General features: G+C 33.7%; 2 protein-coding genes across 6 annotated transcripts; both read left to right on the top strand.

Annotated features, from left to right (window-relative positions):
- Positions 1-9,455: 9,455 nt before the first annotated feature.
- LOC111907559 (auxin-responsive protein IAA32) lies at positions 9,456-10,553 on the top strand. The gene is made up of 4 exons (XM_023903352.3): positions 9,456-9,619; positions 9,731-9,979; positions 10,090-10,198; positions 10,325-10,553. The coding sequence occupies exons 1-4, from the start codon at positions 9,463-9,465 to the stop codon at positions 10,404-10,406; spliced, it is 597 nt and encodes a 198-aa protein (XP_023759120.1). The 5' UTR covers positions 9,456-9,462; the 3' UTR covers positions 10,407-10,553.
- A 5,070-nt stretch (positions 10,554-15,623) lies between these two features.
- On the top strand, positions 15,624-18,670 carry LOC111907571 (uncharacterized). Of its 5 annotated transcripts, none has more exons than XM_023903371.3 (12): positions 15,624-15,816; positions 15,909-16,007; positions 16,164-16,248; positions 16,696-16,765; positions 16,875-16,935; positions 17,202-17,255; positions 17,348-17,510; positions 17,600-17,696; positions 17,793-17,902; positions 17,986-18,092; positions 18,155-18,304; positions 18,410-18,670. In XM_023903371.3, exons 1-12 carry the CDS (start codon positions 15,727-15,729, stop codon positions 18,527-18,529), a joined length of 1,206 nt encoding a protein of 401 aa, XP_023759139.1. In that variant the 5' UTR covers positions 15,624-15,726; the 3' UTR covers positions 18,530-18,670. The 5 variants fall into 5 exon arrangements, with proteins under 5 accessions (XP_023759139.1, XP_023759140.1, XP_023759141.1 ...); XM_023903372.3 differs by having other exon boundaries at positions 15,634-15,816; positions 18,194-18,304; XM_023903373.3 differs by having other exon boundaries at positions 15,786-15,816; positions 16,161-16,248.
- The last annotated feature ends 781 nt before the right edge of the window (positions 18,671-19,451 follow it).

Consider the following 19,451-nt stretch of genomic DNA (forward strand, 5'->3'; position numbering starts at 1 on the left):
AACCAGAACTCGCATTTGGAGAACTTGGCATAAAGCCTCTCCGGTCTCAGAACTCCGAGGATCTCCCTAAAATGATCCTCATGCTGCTCTCTGGATCTCGAATACACCAATATGTCGTCGATGAACACGATCACTAAGCGATCCAACATCGGTCTGCACACTCTGTTCATGAGATCCATGAATACCGCCGGTGCGTTAGTGAGTCCAAAAGGCATCACCACGAACTTGTAATGCCCATAACGAGTCTGAAATGTTGTCTTCTGACGTCCTCATCTCGCACCCTCACCTGATGATACCCAGACCTCAAATCGATCTTGGAGAACCAATATGCTCCCTGCAACTGATCGAACAAATGATCGATCCTCGGCAATGGGTAACGGTTCTTGACCGTTAGCCTGTTCAACTCCCGGTAATCAATGCACATCCGGTGTGAACCATCCCTCTTCTTAACAAAAAGGATAGGCGCCCCCCATGGCGAACTGCTCGGCCTAATAAATCCCTTCCCTAGCAGCTCCTGGAGCTACGAGGATAACTCCTGCATTTCCGGAGGCGCAAGGCGATAAGGCGCCTTGGCGATAGGCGCAGCTCCCGGAACCAATTCAATACCAAACTCTACTTGCCTCTCCGGAGGCACAACCGGCAACTCCTCTGGAAACACATCCGGAAACTCACGCACTATCGGAACCTCATCAACTGACTTCGGTCTCTCTGAAACAACCCTCGCATCCATCACATATGCCACAAATCCCCTACAGCCCTGTTGTAGACTCTATCTCGCTCTGGCGGCCGAACAAAATGCTGATCTCTTACGTGTACCCTCGCCGTACACCGTCAGAACTCCCCCACTAGGGTCTCGAATCGTCACCAATTGACGCTCGCAGTTTATCATAGCTCCATATCGGCTCAGCTAATCCATGCCCAGTATAACACACGCGTCCCTCATCGCAATCAGAACCAGATCTATCGGAAACTCCACACTGAAGATCTCAATGACACATCCTCGAATCACATCTGGAGCATACACTGCTCGCTCATCAGCTATGGAAACTCGCAGAGGTCAATCCAACGCCTCTCAACGGATACTAATGTGCTGACTAAATGCTACGGAAACAAACGACCAACTCACACCCGAGTCAAATAATACCAAAGCAGGCACATAATTCACAAGAAAAGTACCTACGCACATCATCATATAAGCATAAAACTCAACTCAAATAAAAGATGAATATAGAATACATACCAGCCACAACATCGGCGCCGCACGGACCTCCTCCGCAGTCAACTGAAATGCTCTCCCACAAGCCTTCGGGGCCTCGGCCTTCACCGGCCGAACCTCAGTAGCCCTAGCAGCAGGCGCAGATCCCTGCGTTGACCCCTGAAGTAGCTGAGGGCACTGGGCCTTCCGATGGCCGGTCTGGTTGCAATGAAAGCAAACCGAAAATCCCTTGGGGCAATCCCTCACGATATGCCCCTACTTCCCGCACTTGTAGCACACTCCAGCCCTGCACGACCCCTCGTGGCTCTTGCCGCACTTCCCACAGGTGCGATCCTTCGCACCTCCAGATCTCGAATCAGCGGGTCTAGCCCGCTTGGCTGCCGGCTGAGACTGAGCCGGTCGCCGATCCGCCCTCTGTGACTCGGCCTCCTCCCTGGCCTAAGTCTCTAATTCAATCTCCCTCTTCCGGGCATTTTCCTGGAGCTCAGCAAATGTCCGGTAAGTGGATTTCGCCACGAACTCCTGAATATCTCTCCTCAGCACACTCAGGTAACGGCTCATACGAGCCTTCTCAGAAGACACCTGCTCAAGGCAAAACATCGCCCTTTCATGAAACTTCCTGGTGATCACTGCCACGGAATCAGTACCCTGCTTGAGGGTCAAGAACTCCTGAATCAACCGTTCCCTCTCCACCGGGGGAACATACTCATCTCTGAACATAGCGGTGAACCTCTCCCAGGTCACCTCAGAAATCTTCGCAAATGTGAAGTTCGCCATCACGAACTTCCACCAATCCTTCGCTCCCAAGCAGAGCTGGTTCAGAGCGAACCGTACCCTAAAGTGCTCTAGACAAGAACACGTATAGAAACATCCCTCGATGTTAGAGATCCATCTCATCGCGGCAATCAGGTCCTGCGTCCCATCGAACTCTGGTGGCTTCGTGTTGCTGAACTCCCGAAACAACAACGAGTCACCTCCCTGAGGTCTAGCAGTAGCAACAGCAGCAGTAGTTGCATCTGCCGCAACCTCAGTCAGCGCTGCATACCGCTCATCAAAATTCTCAATCAACATAGTCTTGATGTCCCCAAACATCTCATGAATCTCAGCCCAGATGACAGCAGCCACCTCTTCATGAATCAATCGACGGATCTCCTCGTCGCTGACACCACTGCTCTCAGGTGTGTGTCGAGTCTCAACCATGATGCCTCTGAAATACAACAATAATTATCAGAGACTCGATCGAGCACACTCATACTCGATGATGCAATCCTACTCGTCCTCCGTTGTCCAAAAGATTCTTACTTGGAATGCCCATTGATCCGGTGTCTTCAGTAGTACGGGCCCAATACTACTGACCACACTGCATCAACATTCACTCCAAGTCCTCCTCCTTGGATCCTGGATTACAAGTACTCTACTCTCATTATGCATTGGCTACCCTCCTATAGGCCTCTCATGAGCTCCTAACTGCTATCTACTCGCTCTCAAAGCATCTCAGCAGCAGAAATCTCCTAGGCTAAGGCATCACAAATCAGGCCACTCTAGTCCTAATATGTACACCTAGCCTACTCTAGCATGCATAATGTAACACAACATATCTCATAACACATAATGTAAGGGTACTTTTGGGGATTCACCGTTCGGGCGCTGGCTGATCGTACACACGACTCTGCTCTGTTTGTTTCAAAACTCTTTTTACTCTTTTCAAAAATTTTACTTCATTATCAAAGTTTTCCTCAAATCCTCAGTTTGAGTTCAGATACGCCTAAAGATGCATCCGAATCCCTCAAACCAAGGCTCTGATACCAACTTGTAATAACGTAAATTTCAAAACAAAATTTTCATTTTTCATCAACCAAGTTCACATAAAAAACATTTTCAAATATTTCCAATATTTAGTTTTTGAAACACAACATATCCCAAGATCATAAAATCAAACTCTCTCTCCAGTGTGTACGAGTCACGTCGGTGCCTTCCCACGGCCCTCGCTAGTACATGAAACACATAACACAACAACTGTAAGCATAAATGCTTAGTGAGTTCCCTCAAAATACCGCATACAATACATACGCCACTCGAGGCTATAATACGACCCTCTGGTCGATGTGTCTCAGCGGGACCCTCCAGTCCCGTAGCTCGTTGGACCCGCTGGTCTGGTCATAGCTCGTTGGACCCTCCGGTCCGGTCTATAACATCATATAACATACATATATCACATAGCATATAATCTCATATATAACACATAAGACCCTCTGGTCAACACATAATACCACTCTAGGTAACGTATAGTGAGAAGACTCACCTCAGGTGTCTCGGTAAGTCTCTGACTCGGTAGAAATGTGATCTAGCCTCCGCCTAATCACATAAAGTAAATACTCTTGTAAATATAACTATACTCACCTTTCTTAACACCCTCAGAAGGGTAAAAGACCATTTTACCCCTTTCTTGGCTTAAGGGCCTCACTGTTGACCAAACCCTAAAAGTCAACAAAAGTCAACGGTCAAACATTGACCCGGCTCGTCGGGTGCACTAAGGCGACTCGGTGAGTCTACACGTGTCCAATGAATCCCTTAGTACCTCTCTTGGCACGTCGAGTCCTTCTCCTTACTCGACGAGTCACACCTGACATGAATAGCGGGGCCACCCCGACTCAACTCGCCGAGTCTCAAGAAAAAACTCGGCGAGTTCCGCCTTGAACTCTAGTCCCCCTAACTCTCCCTGACTCACCGAGTTATTTCCCCAACTCGGCAAGTCTACTCGTTGAGTGATATACGGGAAACCTTCATCCTACTCGCCGAGTCTGATCTTCGGACTCGGCGAGTTCGTGCCATGCACAAACTCCGTAGACCTCCTGAGGTCAGATCTATTCCTTAAATTCATAGATCTGGCCTTCCCAAGCATGATAATCACAGAAAGTTCAGACCTTGACACTCATATAACATGTAAATGGTCTAACTTGGTGATTTAGCCCCAAAAATGACATCCCAAGCTCATGGCTCCCAAAATGACCCATAAAGCTCCAAGGGGAAAGGTCTATGGACCTCTTTGGGTCCAGATCCAAAGAATAGGCTCGATAAGGGACCAAATGCTCCACTTATCCATCCTCTAAAGGGGGTTAGAAAACCCTAACACTAAGATTCAACACCAAAACTGAAGAGGGTCCGAACAAATACCTCAATATGAGCTCTATGAACTTAGAAGTCACCAAAATCGCATCTCCTTCAACCTCCTCTTGCCTTGGTCACTTCCTTCTTGCAAATCCACCAACAAAAGGATCAAGAATGGCCTCTCCTCCCTCACAAATGCTCTAGATCTCTTAGGGTTTCTCTCTGGGGTTTGGTAGCCGCAAATGACAGCCTTAAGGGCCTTTAAATAGGTCCCAAACCCAGGAAATTAGGGTTTCATTAAACAGCGTGGACTTGCCTAGTCCACCCATGAACTCGTCGAGTCCGGCTGTGAACCCGGATACGAATCTGCGACCATACTCAGCGAGTTTAAACACCAACTCGCCGAGTCTGCTCACAACTTCCAAAAACAAAAGAATAAAATATTATACCTGGGAATCCGGATGTTACACTTTGGAGTATGTATGGTGCACCTTGGAGAAGAAGGAACTTCTTGGAGAAGTGTTGGTTGTTTTGGAGCTTATAAATTTGGACTTTGTTCACCTTGATCTACCTTCTAGAGGTATAAAGTTTGAATCTTGATGATGCATTTGTTAGATCTAGCTAGTTTTGGATGTTATGAGCTTTTGGTCATTTTAGTGCGTAAATTTAGATATTGAAAGTTTATGAACTTGTTATGGATAAAGTTGGAAACTTTATTCATCTAAACATCATTTTGATTTAGATTTGAAAGCTAGAGACTTGTACTTAATGGATTAAGTTGAAAAAGATGAACTTTTGGGTCCCTTCGAGACTTAAAGACTAGATCTTGTTTGTTGGGACCATTCTAATGGATAAAGTTGGAAACTTTATCCATTATAAAGCTATTATGAACGATAAAAATGTGATCTTGGCCCTTCTATCCCTTCCATGCAAGAGTTGTGATGTCTTAATGGGTTAGGAAGTTAGGGTTTTGGACATTAAGCACTTTTATAGCCATGCAAAGACATAAAGTTGGAAACTTTATGACTTAGGACATCATTTTGAGCTTGGATATGAGTTTTGGATGTAAGAACTTAATGAAATAAGCTCTTAATGGAGTCATGTGATTGGGCTGCGTACACTGGGTGTATTTGGTGGTACGCTGCGTACGCGGTCAACGCCTCGCTTTTGGCCAACATCAGAGTACGTTGGACGTAATCTCTTGGTACGTAAGCGTACTCTGTTGGGAAAAAATGTTGACTTTTTGGACCTTGACCGTTGACTTTGACTCTGACTAGGGTTGACCAAGTTTGACCATAGGGAATTTTGGGTAATTTGATTTATAGTTTGAGATTTGGGTTCCTTTGTATAGGTGACCGGTAGAGATAGCTTTTAGAGCAGTGATTGTTGCAACTATTATTTCAAACTGTGAGGTGAGTCTCCTCCCTGTATCCATGGGTCAAAGGCGCCAATGTCGGCCCATTATTCAGTTATGTAGAATGCTAGTTGTTGTGATATATATATATATATATATATATATATATATATATATATATATATATATATATATATATATATATATATATATATATTTGTGTTTGTATGACCGAGTTGAAATATACCCTAGGACGGGGCCTATTATGGCATGTTCGGGTAGAAATATACGCCAGGGTGGGGCCCATTATGGCATGTTTAAGTTGAAATATACCCCATGGAAAGGCCCACTATCGTACGATCGGGTTGAAAATACTGCAGGGCGAGGCCCAGGCCACCTATACTTGCTTATTGGGTTGGAATATACCCCAAGGTTAGGCCCAGTTGTATGTCTTGGTATGTTATATTTTGGGGAACTCACTAAGCTTTATTCTTACGGTTTCATATTTATGGTTTCAGATACTTACGGTTCGAAAGGGAAGGACCCGACGTGATTGCACAACATCCCCCTCGAGTTTTTCCACATTGACGATTAATGATATTACTCTGATGTTTAAATGATATATTCATTTTGATCAGTTTTTGAACAACTCGTTTGTATGATTTATTGTTTTAAAAATGAAAAAAATTACCTTGGATTTTCGGGACGTTACACATAGGGTTTTCAAGCCACAATAATATAATTAATATGTTTAATCATCAAACAATTAACCCAATTTCCCATCCCCATTATCTTCTTTTATTCTTAAGGATATGTCCTAAGGATCATCTATCATGACAGTAACAGTTCAAGGATTCCACCATGATACTGTTAGTAGGTTTTTCTTCTATATTTATTCCTAAAGATTTGTCCTAAGGAATAGGCAAGAAGTTCATCGCTACCAGGGCTTAATAGGCACTAAGTCCATAGCTGCCAGTATTTATCTATTAGGCACTAAGTTCATAGTTGCCAGTGTTCATCTATAGTCACTAAGTCCATAGCTGCCAGTGTTGATCTAATAAGCACCAAGTCCATACGTGTCATGGTTTATCTTCTTTATTGAAAACATTATTTTAGGGTCTCCGCCCATAATACATGTCAATGGGTTTTTAGAGTACTTCTGATGAACACTTAATTAGTTCAAAAACACCTACAGGTTGCGAGCCTGTCAGTGCTCCACTAGACTGTCTAGAATATTTCGTGGTTGTCATCTATACTCTACTAGATGACGTCATGTTTAAATCCAAGGCATCTCATCATTTATTTCATCTTTTATCTCTCATCATCTATATCATCTTTCATCTACCAATCTTTACGCAATATATTTATAGGTATTAAAATAGATATATAGTTTAAATCAAATAAAACATGTATAAATCATTCATCTAGCATAGATATCAGGAACACGGATAATAACACATATAACATGTACTTATATTAAATATTTCATACCTATGTGTAAGATGAAAGTAATTATGCACTCACTTGTTAAAGTGACGGCTTGAAATTCAGACTGCGCTTCGCTTCTAGCAATTGTCTTTTCCTTTGACGGAACCTACTATCATTATCACTAAGTTTTAGTCTAACATTTACTACGACAAATTATTCTACTTGTAGGTGGTTTGGCGAGAAAACGGACTTTGCGCGGGCAGAAGTTCGTCGCTGAATCTTTCTAAAACGATTCTTGTAGCGCTTCAGAACTCACTTTACTATACTAAAACTACATAAAGAGAATTCGAATCATGAGAGACTGAAATGTTCGGGGGATAAGAAGAGAAAGACTCTTAAATCAAGATAATGATGCAAGAAATATGAGAGCCTAGATCCTTATATTTATAGTAATTGAATTTTCAAAAACTACCCTTTATAGTTACTTAAACGATCTTGTAGTTATTTAAACGACCAAACGCCCCTTTATAATACTATTTTAAATATATTTAATGATATTTGTACTAAACTAATGTTGAAAATATTCAATATTAGTCTTATAATGATCGCATCGTCAAGACCTTGCTAATGGTATATAAATATGTATATATATATATATATATATATATATATATATATATATATATATATATATATATATATATATATATATGTATACATATATATGATTTATACTTCATTTTAATATGTAAATATGCTATTATAAATTATAACTTTTTTCATACCAACTCTGTTTTTAACGTTCTTTTATCCACGCGTAGCTATCGACGAGATCTACAACTTTCGTTTATACCCCGTTGGCTACTTTTGATTTTATTTTATGTCCATATTTTTATAAAATTAAATTATTTTGCTAAGATCATAAATCTATCGTACGGACTCCGTTTTTGACATTATTTTTTCTCAAATTTTTTATTTTAAAGAGTATTACGATTTTCTTTTTTGCGTCTTTAGCTAAACGTCAACTTCATAACTTTTTACGTCACACATTAAATATTCACGACTGACTTTTATATCTTATAAAAATCATATCTATTTAATACGGATTCAGATTTCTACAAAATTTATATTTCGGAATCAGGACAACGTGTACTTTCTAAATACATAATAATATATATACGTTTTGGCGCACTTATTTTACGTTTTACAAGCGATTCAACTATTTTTTTTTTCTATTTACTATATTATAATAATAATGAAACACATAGTATTCACATAATTTTTATTTATTACGTCAAATAGGTTATAATTGTTAACCTTAACTATTATTTTCATTGTTTTTAATATTCAAAAAATTATAAAAAAAGTAAAAGAATATTTTTTACTATTATTATTCTAATAAAACATTATTTTTAAAAGTATATATATATATATATATATATATATATATATATATATATATATATATATGTGTGTGTGTTAAAATAAATAAAATTATGAAATCGTCATAATATATTTATAGAATATTACAAATAGCTATTTTCTTCAAATAATATTATATTAGAACGGTGATTTGTTATTATTTTTTCATATTTGTTATATATTTTTATATTAAAATTGACAAAATTTAATGCTAAATAATATATATATATATATATATATATATATATATATATATATATATATATATATATATATATATATATATATATATATATATATGGTTAAGTTCAAATGATAATACTATTTAATGTGACACGTGAGAATACTACTTTATGTTATTATTCTACTATGAATTTAATATGTATAGTATTGTAGTAATTATAATATGAATATATTCAATTTTATATTGCTATATATATATATATATATATATATATATATATATATATATATATATATATATATATATATAGAGAGAGAGAGAGAGAGAGAGAGAGAGAGAGAGAGATAGATATGTAGTAATTTAGTAAATTCTAATGTGAATGTTAAATATGTGATTGTTCATATATTCGGTGATGAATAATGTCATAAAGTTGTCCATACAAAATTTTAATGTGAATATTAATGTGTGATTGTTTGTATATTTGTTGATGAATAATGTCATATCGTTGTATATACAAAATTCATAATAGAATAGTAACAAAAAGTAGTGTTCTTACGTTCTCACATTAAATAGTATTTTCATTTGAACTTAACCCTATATATATATATTCATTTTTTTGATATATTTTATCCTTTTGACACTCAAAGCCAAAAATAGATTCCTCGTCTCAAATAAATCTTTTATCTATATATACACCAAGTTCTCTTTACTTTTGAAGTAAGGTAAAGACGATTTATTTGCAATCGTTCAATGGCTTCAGACTCTTCCTCAACCTACATTCTCAACCATGCAGATCTTCCTTCTCTCTACTATCAAACCAACAATGAAAATGTTGGTATTATTGACTTGGGGCTTAGTCTTAGAGTTTTGCAGCCAGAAACTTATAATCATTCCGGAAATCCCAATGGTAATTAATATTATTCCTTCTCTTGATCATGGGTTTCTTTCTTGATAGATTTGGATATTATGGTCTTTTCACTTTGTTTATCATATGATGAAAGTTGAACTTTTCTCGCAGTCACAGATGACTATCACAATCTGATAGAATGGAATCAATTGCACCCTTTTGAAAGTTCACATGTTGGTGTCAGTTATCCTAGGAATACAGATGACAACGTCGTCATTGACCAAAACACACTCCAAAGGCAACTGCAACGAAGCGATTTTGTGAAGGTTAACATGGATGGGGTGCTAGTTGGTCGAAAAATAAGTGTTAATGATCATTCAAGTTACTCGGGTCTTGCAACTCAACTAGAAGACATGTTTGGTTAGTATGCTTACAACAAAATTCTTGAAATTTGAGGTGAAACTTATTTGTTTTTTAGCATCCACCTTTTACATGAATACTATGAATTAAAAGCATTATGGGTTTTGTAGGAAATCAATGTTTGAGTGGTTTACGACTATTCGAAAGTGGTTCAGAATTTTCGTTGTGGTATAAAGATAGAGATGAACAATGGAGGGTTGTCGGTGATGTCCCATGGAAGTAAGTTTTTCTTTTGTCGAAAAGACATGAATCGATATTCTTTCAGCACTAGCCTGGTATCAACTTAAAGTTTAAAACTTGGTTAATAATCATCTTAATTGAAAGGATTTTATATAAATTATGCAGGGAGTTTGTTGATACTGTGAAGCGGATTAGGATCATGCTTAAGGATGAGACCCTCTTTCAGTTTACATCCACATTGGTCTAGTTAACCCATCCCATGTCTCGACCCAACATGCATGCCAATAAAATACATTCGATAAAGATAGGAAGTTATTGACACATTCATGCTTTGGTGTTGTTGGATGAAGATATCATACAATTAAGAAAGCATTTTTCTTTCGATTTTCTTTTATGGAATGCCTGTAAGGTGTTAACTAAACTAATTAAAGTTGTGTTCTCATTTATGCGTGTACATTGTTAATAAGATTGGATAGGAAAAAGGATACAATCATACAAGAATTATGCAAGGCAAACTACCGATCTGTTTCTATATTGTTCTTGGACTTAGAAATACCAATTCTTCTATAAATAGTAGCATTTAATGATAAGGAAAAAAGGAGAGGAGGATAAAAAAATCGTATAATAGTTAACTACTTTTCGAATAGGTAGTTATTAATTTTTTTTTTTTTTGAAAGAGAGGTGGTTAGTTAATTTGTTATGAAATATTATGTTTATATGTTGAAGTATATAAATTTTCCTAACGTACGTGTACGAACTAGTGCCATATATGATTCTTCATTGTGTTAAGCAAATGCAAACATACATTTGACACAACAGCTATAAGAAACGTTTTCACAAAACACCAAAAGCTCAAATACCTTCAAATCTACTTGACTGTTTTTAATAATACACTTAATAGGTAAATTAACTTTTTTTTTTAATCAAACCATAACATCCTTATATATATATATATATATATATATATATATATATATATATATATATATATATATATATATATATATATATATATATATATATATATATATATATATATATATATATATATATATATAAACACTTGTAATATGTATGAATATTTTGTCAATATTTTTTTACATTTAATTTTTTTTTTCTATTTATCTATGATGTTTTATAAGGGATTCAATTAGGTGTTTTTAAACAAAATTTTTATTTTAATGAATATTATCACTTGACATTAATATTTAACTAGCTAAATTTATTACAATAAATTACGTTATAGTTATAAAAACTAAAATTATTGAAAATATTATATAATAGTTATAAACGTTTTATATTATAAATAAAATGTTTTTAATATTTAATAGAAATAATTAGATAACACATAAATAACAAACATCAAAAACTAAAATATGATTATAAAGATAAATTAAAATATAATTAAAACATGATGGTAATATATAGAATATATTAAAGCAGAGAGAAGCTCATTAACTAAGAACTAAATTGAGGAGGAAGCTAGATAACTATTTATTTACATACAATTTTGACATCAAATTTTATATGTTTATCTGTGATGTTTTTATAAGGGATCTAATTAATTGTTTTTAAACAAAAATTTAATTTTAATGAATATTATCACTAGACTTTAATATTTAACTAACTAAGATTATTATAATACATTATTTCAAAATAAAATTATGTTATAGTTATAAAAAAAATTATTGAAAAAGTTATATAGTCGTTATAAATGTCATATTTATAAATAAAATCTTATTGATATTTAATAGGAATAATTAATTAGCACATAAATAACAAACATCTAAAAGTAAAATATAACTATAAAAGTAAATTTAAATATAATTAAAAGATGAGGGTAATATATAGAATATATTAAAGTAGAGATAAGATCTTTAACAAAGAACTAAATTGAGGAGGAAACTACATAACTTTTTATCCACATACAATTTTAATTTTGACATCAAAGTTTACATGTTTTACATGTGTATTATGTATGACTTTTCTAAAATGCTACAAAAAAATTATTATTATTATTATTATTATTATTATTATTATTATTATTATTATTATTATTATTATTATTATTATGTGTTTTCATATGCATTTTTTTAAAAGTTGCATATGCATAAAAAATATATAAATATATATAAAAATATTTTTTTAATAAAATTCTTTATTTAAATTTTAAAAATTGAAATATATCAAATATTTTCACTGAAATAGAAAAAAAAAAGTTTTTATTTTTAAAAACCAGCTTCTTTTATTTCGATTTTAATGTTTAATTTTTTTTCAAAAAATGCATTTTTTTTGTTCTTATTCATATTTTTTATGCATTTGCACATTTGAAAAAAATGTGTATATGCACATATAGAAAAAAATTCCAATCTTTTTTTTACATTTCTCTTATATTTAATATTGATATGAAATTTAATGTCAAAATTCATTATAGATAAAAAGTTTTCTGAATTTCCTCCCATAAATATAGTTTTTTATAAATGTTTCTTTTATTAAAATATAATGACAACTTAACCAATAAAAAGGTATACACTTTAATAAGTAATAACATTAAATAATAAAACCACAAATAAAATATAAGGAGTGATTTGTGCACAACAATTTTCTTCATACATAAAAAATATGTTTCATAAAGTTGTATAATATAATATTTTTAAACATAAATTATTTATAGAAAAAAACTATTATATACTAATCACCTGTATACCTTAATAAATGATAAAAAAAAAACAAATAAAAGTTAGCTATAAGATATTTAAAAAAACATTAGTCCATCAACGGTAAAAACATACGGGGACAGAAAATCATGCGATCAACATATACATTTTGTTACTTCAATTGGATAATTTCGTCTATTAAAAGTCCTTAAAAAAAACATTAGTCCATCAACGGTAAAAACATACGGGGACAGAAAATCATGCGATCAACATATACATTTTGTTACTTCAATCGGATAATTTCGTCTATTAAAAGTCCACATCAAAATGTCATGTTCCCTATGGAAGCAACATATCATATGGTGTTGTTGTGATTTTTTACATCAAAACTTATTTGGTTATAAATTGGATTTTTTATAAAAAAAAAACATACAAAAAGTAAATCATAATTAATATACTTTTAAATTAAGGCTGAACTATATAAAATTTGGCATACATTTCTAGAATTTGTGTTTTCTACCACTAGTTTATGATTTACTGGGTTATAACCCGTGAAAATTACGGTAAGTATTATTATAAATATTATATAGACAATAAAATAAAATATAATATAAACAAAACAAATATGGTATAAGTTTGATTTATATAATTGACATGTAGAATAATGTAATCTCGATTCTATGAGATTCAACTAAAATCATAAATGCTTTAAAAGGTTTTTTTTTAAAAAAATAAGATATGATTTGTGTTTGAAATATTAAACGAATCTTAATATTGTTACAAAAAATGGATTTAAAAATTTTTAGAATTAATATTTTGGGATTTAGTAATTAAGTATTTTGACATTTATTAGAAAATTTTAGAAACATGCCACATGGCAAATAAGCATCGTAGAATACAGACAAGTGGTAATATTAGGTTTTGTATATTAAAAAAGATAAATTAAGGGTTAGTAATGAAAATTGTTATCAGGCGAAAGCAAATATTTTATACTCGACAAGCTCTTAAGGGCAGGCATAGAAGTGGTAAATGGGATTGCAGTACCGTCGGGAGCATTACCTCGAGAATGAACGGATTGAGGTTTTGGCCTCACATATAGGTTGAGTAAACGGTTTCCCTTCGCCACAATTTTCAAATTGTAAAATTTCTTACTAATTAGTCTCCGATCCAAAATTTTGATTAAAGGTGCAATAAAAACATAATTTTCATTGCCCGTATGATCTAAATTTCGTGACCGTTGTAAAACATGTATTTTGAAGGTGTGAAATCCGATGTTGCAAAAAATCACCAAACTTGAAGTTTGTGACAAGACATAATTCTCTCCTCCCAAAGGTCCATTCGAACTCTTTGATTTCAAAAATCATTTCCTCCACATCGCTTTGAGAATCTATGACAACTCTCTTCGCAAGATTTGTATTGTAAAAGCAAAGTGTCTCCATCTACCTGAACAAGAAAATCTAACCAACTACCAAAACATGTCTGTCAGAGGATAGCCACGTATGGTATCCGGTTCTTGAATTTACCAAGAATATCAACAATAATGATAGGTTTGCAAAACATTGTAGGGGAATCATCAAAACCGTGGTCACGATGAAAAACGCAAAATGAAATTGATTTCAATGACATTGGAAATCAGTCATGGCATTCTAGACTAGACTCTTCTATACATTTTGAACTTGTTCTTTGTATTCCCAACTAGTTTTACGTATTTCAGGACACGAAATTCATTACATACTGACTAGTAGTATGCTATTGTTAACCTAACTACTTATCTAATGTTTAAGGTCGTTACTAAGACAAAATAACTATCTACCTAAGGCACTATATATGAACTAATACTATTTTTTAGAGTTGTTTTTTGCATTTCAGACAAGTTCATTAGATTCCAGACTAAAATGTTTCACTTAAAAATATAAACTTAACAGGTACAAGTAAATGAATGAGAAACTAACCTGTAAAACCTTCAACTCATTGGAATCGGATGTCATCTCTGTTTGCCTACTTGCTCCGAAACATGATGATATTTCAGCATACATTCCGAAATCCCATATGTAACAGACATTCAATCAGGAACCGAATACACAATATGCGTGGTAGGATAACTCCACTCCATAATGAATCATTATGGAGAAGTTAGTTAATTTGCAAAAAAAAAAATGGTGCTACAAATATTTGGTTAGTTTACTCAATTTAATTATTTTTTTTTCTAGGATTTTTCATATAATTATCTAAGAGGTGTTCGAGATTTGCTTATATGGTTAAAAACAACTTTAAGTTAAAAAAAGTGTTTTGATTATCTTATTTAATTTTCAAAAACTGTAAGTTAATAAGTCAATATTTGGATTATCTTAATAGGTTTGTAAGGAAAAGATGGTTTTCCTGTTGTTATATATAAGCTATAAATTATTTCTTATCATTCACAATTTTTGACTTTTATAAAATTATTTATTTAAAGGTTACAAGGAAAAACAGCTTTAAAAAATGTTGCCAACTAATTGTGTAGATTTATTAGCGTTTTTAAAAAACTAATAAATCAATAACGACTTTCATAACTCTAAGAACATTGGGTGTGGGCAACAAGGTGCAACACCACCTCACATGCCACATAAGCAAGTAGTGTTATAACATCAAGTGGGAAAATGAACAACAAGATGCAACACGAAAGAAAATAAAAAGAAAATAAAAACAAAAACAAAAAGTTGGTGTTCCTCCCGTTTCAATTCGTCACAACGACAACGAGATTTGTCAAGACGCAACAAGTTGGGGGCGGTGTTCCCGTCCGTTGAGGGACCCATTCCGCATAGTCTAACGCCCCTAATTCAAGTTCCAATCGTGGTTAGTTAGCGTGAATAAGCGACAATCACAACAGATAGATCCAAAGAGAGACCATCGAAGCAAGAGAAACGGACGATGACGGACAGTTTGATCCGAGCACTAGTTGAAGCGATTCACTCCACTCCTACTCAGGCCGTTCTCTACTTCTCCGGCGGTGCTTCACAGGTCAGACGCTATTCTATTCTCTATTTATCCATCAACAAATTCAAACACACATACAATTGGATTTTGATATGCGTTTTACTCTTTAAATTCAGGTCTTAGGGTGGTTGGCGGCAGTTCCTGGAGCGTCAAACACAGTTCTTGAAGTTATTGTTCCTTATTCTCGTATGTCAATGATCCAATTGCTTGGGAAGGTGTGTGGCCTTTTCAATTGAAGGGTAAAATTTGAGATGTAGTCGAAAAGTATAAAATTAAGACTGATATGATTCTATAACTTCTTTTTTGGAACGCCGGGAGTTATCTATATCCATGTTTTACAAATTTATGTTTGACTTGTGATATGTTAGTAGGTACCTGTTCAATTCACTAGCAAGGAGACTGCTGAAGACATGGCATTAGTGGCTTATAATCGTGCTCTAAAGCTCTCCAAACCAGGTAATCATCGTATTATTCTTTAGGTCATGAAAATTGAAAAGCAGAAAATTATCTTTGCATCCGCAGGTACCTTTTGAGTGTAGTGAGATGCTAATTTTGCATCCTCAGTTGTTCTATTGTTAATCTTATCACTTATGCAGTATGGACTTATAGTTAGTAGGAATAAAATGCACTACTTTTGTCATTTTGAAGTAAGATATTAAGGAAGCATCTTGAAGCCGAAATTTAGGATTAGTATGAAAGTATAGCTTCTTCCTTATTTCCTCATGGAATATAAGCATACAAAAAAGATGCACACAATCACTATAAGGACAATCACTTAGACTTTGTCTGTATCTTCATTCATATGCTAGTTTTGTTTGCTTTCCTACTTTAATGCCTTTGATTAATCTTATTTTCAGATGTAATGCAGCCTATTAACATATTTAGCTTCTTTTTCTTGTATAGGTTCTCCTGTAGTAGGTGTGGGATTTACTGGTTCTTTGGCTACCACACGTCCAAAACTTGGGGATCACAGGTACCTCTTTATAGCTTATTCAGTTAAGGCTTTTAAGTGCGTGTGTGTGTGTAGATAGATTGATGCTCTATTTTGCGTTTTTCATTCAGTTTTTTTGTTTCATTTACAGGTTTTACTTGTCAACACGAACTTCTAACAGGCTTTGGGCTTCTTCAGTAACCTTGTCAAAGGTAAGGTTAATCTTCTCCTTTGCTTTTCAGTGTGTGAGTGTGTAATCATAATTCTCATACGAATATACAATAAAGTCACTAAAGAAGACTTAAATCAATACTAGTGTATATATATCCTGATATGCAAACGAGAAGCAATTATAAACTCTTAATCTTATAAATCTCTCAAGAAGTTAACACCATGTACTTAAAAGCTTAATGATAGTATGAAATTAAGAGTTACTAAAATTTACAAAACTCTTTGTAACTTCAATTACTCATTGCAGGGTTTGAGAAACCGAGAGCAAGAAGAAAGAGTATCAAGCCAAGTTTTACTCAAGGTAACTGATATAAAATCGAGTTCTTTATAGATTTTTATGTTTATAAATTACATTTAAATAACTGAATAATGATCTTTTTCTTAATGTAACAGGCAATTGCAGAAGCTTGCAAGGTTCCAAATTCAACAACATTTGATTCAGATTTGACTGAAGGTGAAGTTCCTGATGTAAGTGAGTTGCATTTTGATGAAGACCAGGAACTTGAACAATTAATACAAGGCAAAATATGCTTCAAAATCTTCCCATTTTCAAGTGGTAAGGTTAAATAAGTAATTTCCCAAATATATTTCTAACAAAAAACTTTGTCTTCTGTTAATCTTTATTATGAAGTCAGTGATTTACAGGCACACAAACTTCAAATGGAGATAGGAAAGTAATTCTTTCTGGATCTTTTAATCCTCTACATGATGGACACCTTAAGCTCCTTGAAGTTGCAATGAGGTTATTTATAGCAAATAAATATTGTTTTCATAAAAAAATTTGGAGATTGTTTTTGTAATTAAATTTTAAAGATTCATAGTACATGATTACATGCAGCCTTTGTAGTGGGGGGTATCCATGCTTTGAATTGTCAGCCATAAATGCAGACAAACCTCCATTGACAGTTTCACAGATTAAAGATCGTGTTAAACAATTTGAAAAAGCTGGTGAGTTTGTTTTTTGGATTTATATTTGAAAATAAAATTATTGATATAAAAGCTAACATAAATGAGTGTTTGAAAATGCACAGGAAAAACAGTGATTATTTCTAATCAGCCATATTTCTACAAGAAAGCACAGCTGTTTCCTGGTAGTGCTTTTGTAATTGGTGCTGATACTGCAGCAAGGCTTATAAATGTATGAATTTTTATTTATTTATTTATTTTTTTAAATTAGTCCATATTTTAATATCGATATAGTTTCTTTCTCTCTCTCTCTCTCTCTCTCTCTCTCTCCAGCCAAAGTACTATTGTGGCAGCTATGAGAATATGATAGAGACACTTGTCGGATGCAAAAGAACAGGATGCACTTTCCTTGTAGGTGGTCGAAATATGGATGGTGTTTTTAAGGTTTGATTGTATTTCATGGAACTTTAAGGAACATGTCAAATCCTTTTTTTTATATACAAAATCTATGAAGTTATGTAAGGCGATTAAATTATAATATTATTGCAGGTTTTAGAAGATTTTAAGATTCCAGATGAGTTAAAAGACATGTTTATTTCGATACCAATTGATAAGTTTCGAATGGACATTTCATCAACCGAAATAAGGAAAGGCCTAGAGTGCAAGTAAAAATAATATATTTGTTTGACTAATATTGGGTTATTAAATATGGTTATTATTTTGAACTTGTTATTTGTAAACTAAATCAATTTGGTGGATTTTTGTTGACTTTAGATGTATCAAATGTGAGTTGGTAAGTTTTGGGCCTAAGTTTTAATGTATGCTTAATTCCTTTACTGTGCACTTATATATATATATATATATATATATATATATATATATATATATATATATATATATATATATATAAAAGTTGTAGAACTCGTTACTCGGTACCTGTTCTGCCGACTACCGAGTAGCGAGTACTCGGGGAGTACTCGGATTCGGTAATTCATATAGAAATATTTTAAAGGAAAAAATATATATCAAAATCATAAGATAAAATCATAAGTTGATTGAAATATATAACAAAATTAGATACATGTGAATACATAAAAACTGAAAAGCATATAATGTCTCACTTCATGAATAATTATTGAAAGTTTAACATATATATGTAGTAATAATTACATGTGTGTGTGTTAAATAATAAATCATTTAGTATATTATATATATTAATCACTGAGTTCACCAATTTTTATAACACTGTTCAGTTCAGTAAGAGGCTGATCGGGGAGTACTCGGGATTCTGTAACTCGCCTCGGTAAGGGGCTGAGTAGCGAGTACTCGGCCAACTCGACGAGTTTTACAACACTATATATATATATATATATATATATATATATATATATATATATATATATATATATATATATATATTAAGACAGTATTTGGCTGAGCTTATTTAAGCCCCTTTTTTAAGATGGTGTTCCACACTGGTATAAGTTAAAATGAGTGTTCGGATAGAAATAACTTATCAAGATGTCATATCGGAAATAAGTCAAAATCTATAAGTAACTTCCCCCTAACTTATTAGGCTGCACGGTGTGGC

The sequence above is a fragment of the Lactuca sativa genome, chromosome 3 (genome assembly GCF_002870075.4).
Source record: "Lactuca sativa cultivar Salinas chromosome 3, Lsat_Salinas_v11, whole genome shotgun sequence".
NCBI classification, from domain to species: Eukaryota; Viridiplantae; Streptophyta; class Magnoliopsida; order Asterales; family Asteraceae; genus Lactuca; species Lactuca sativa.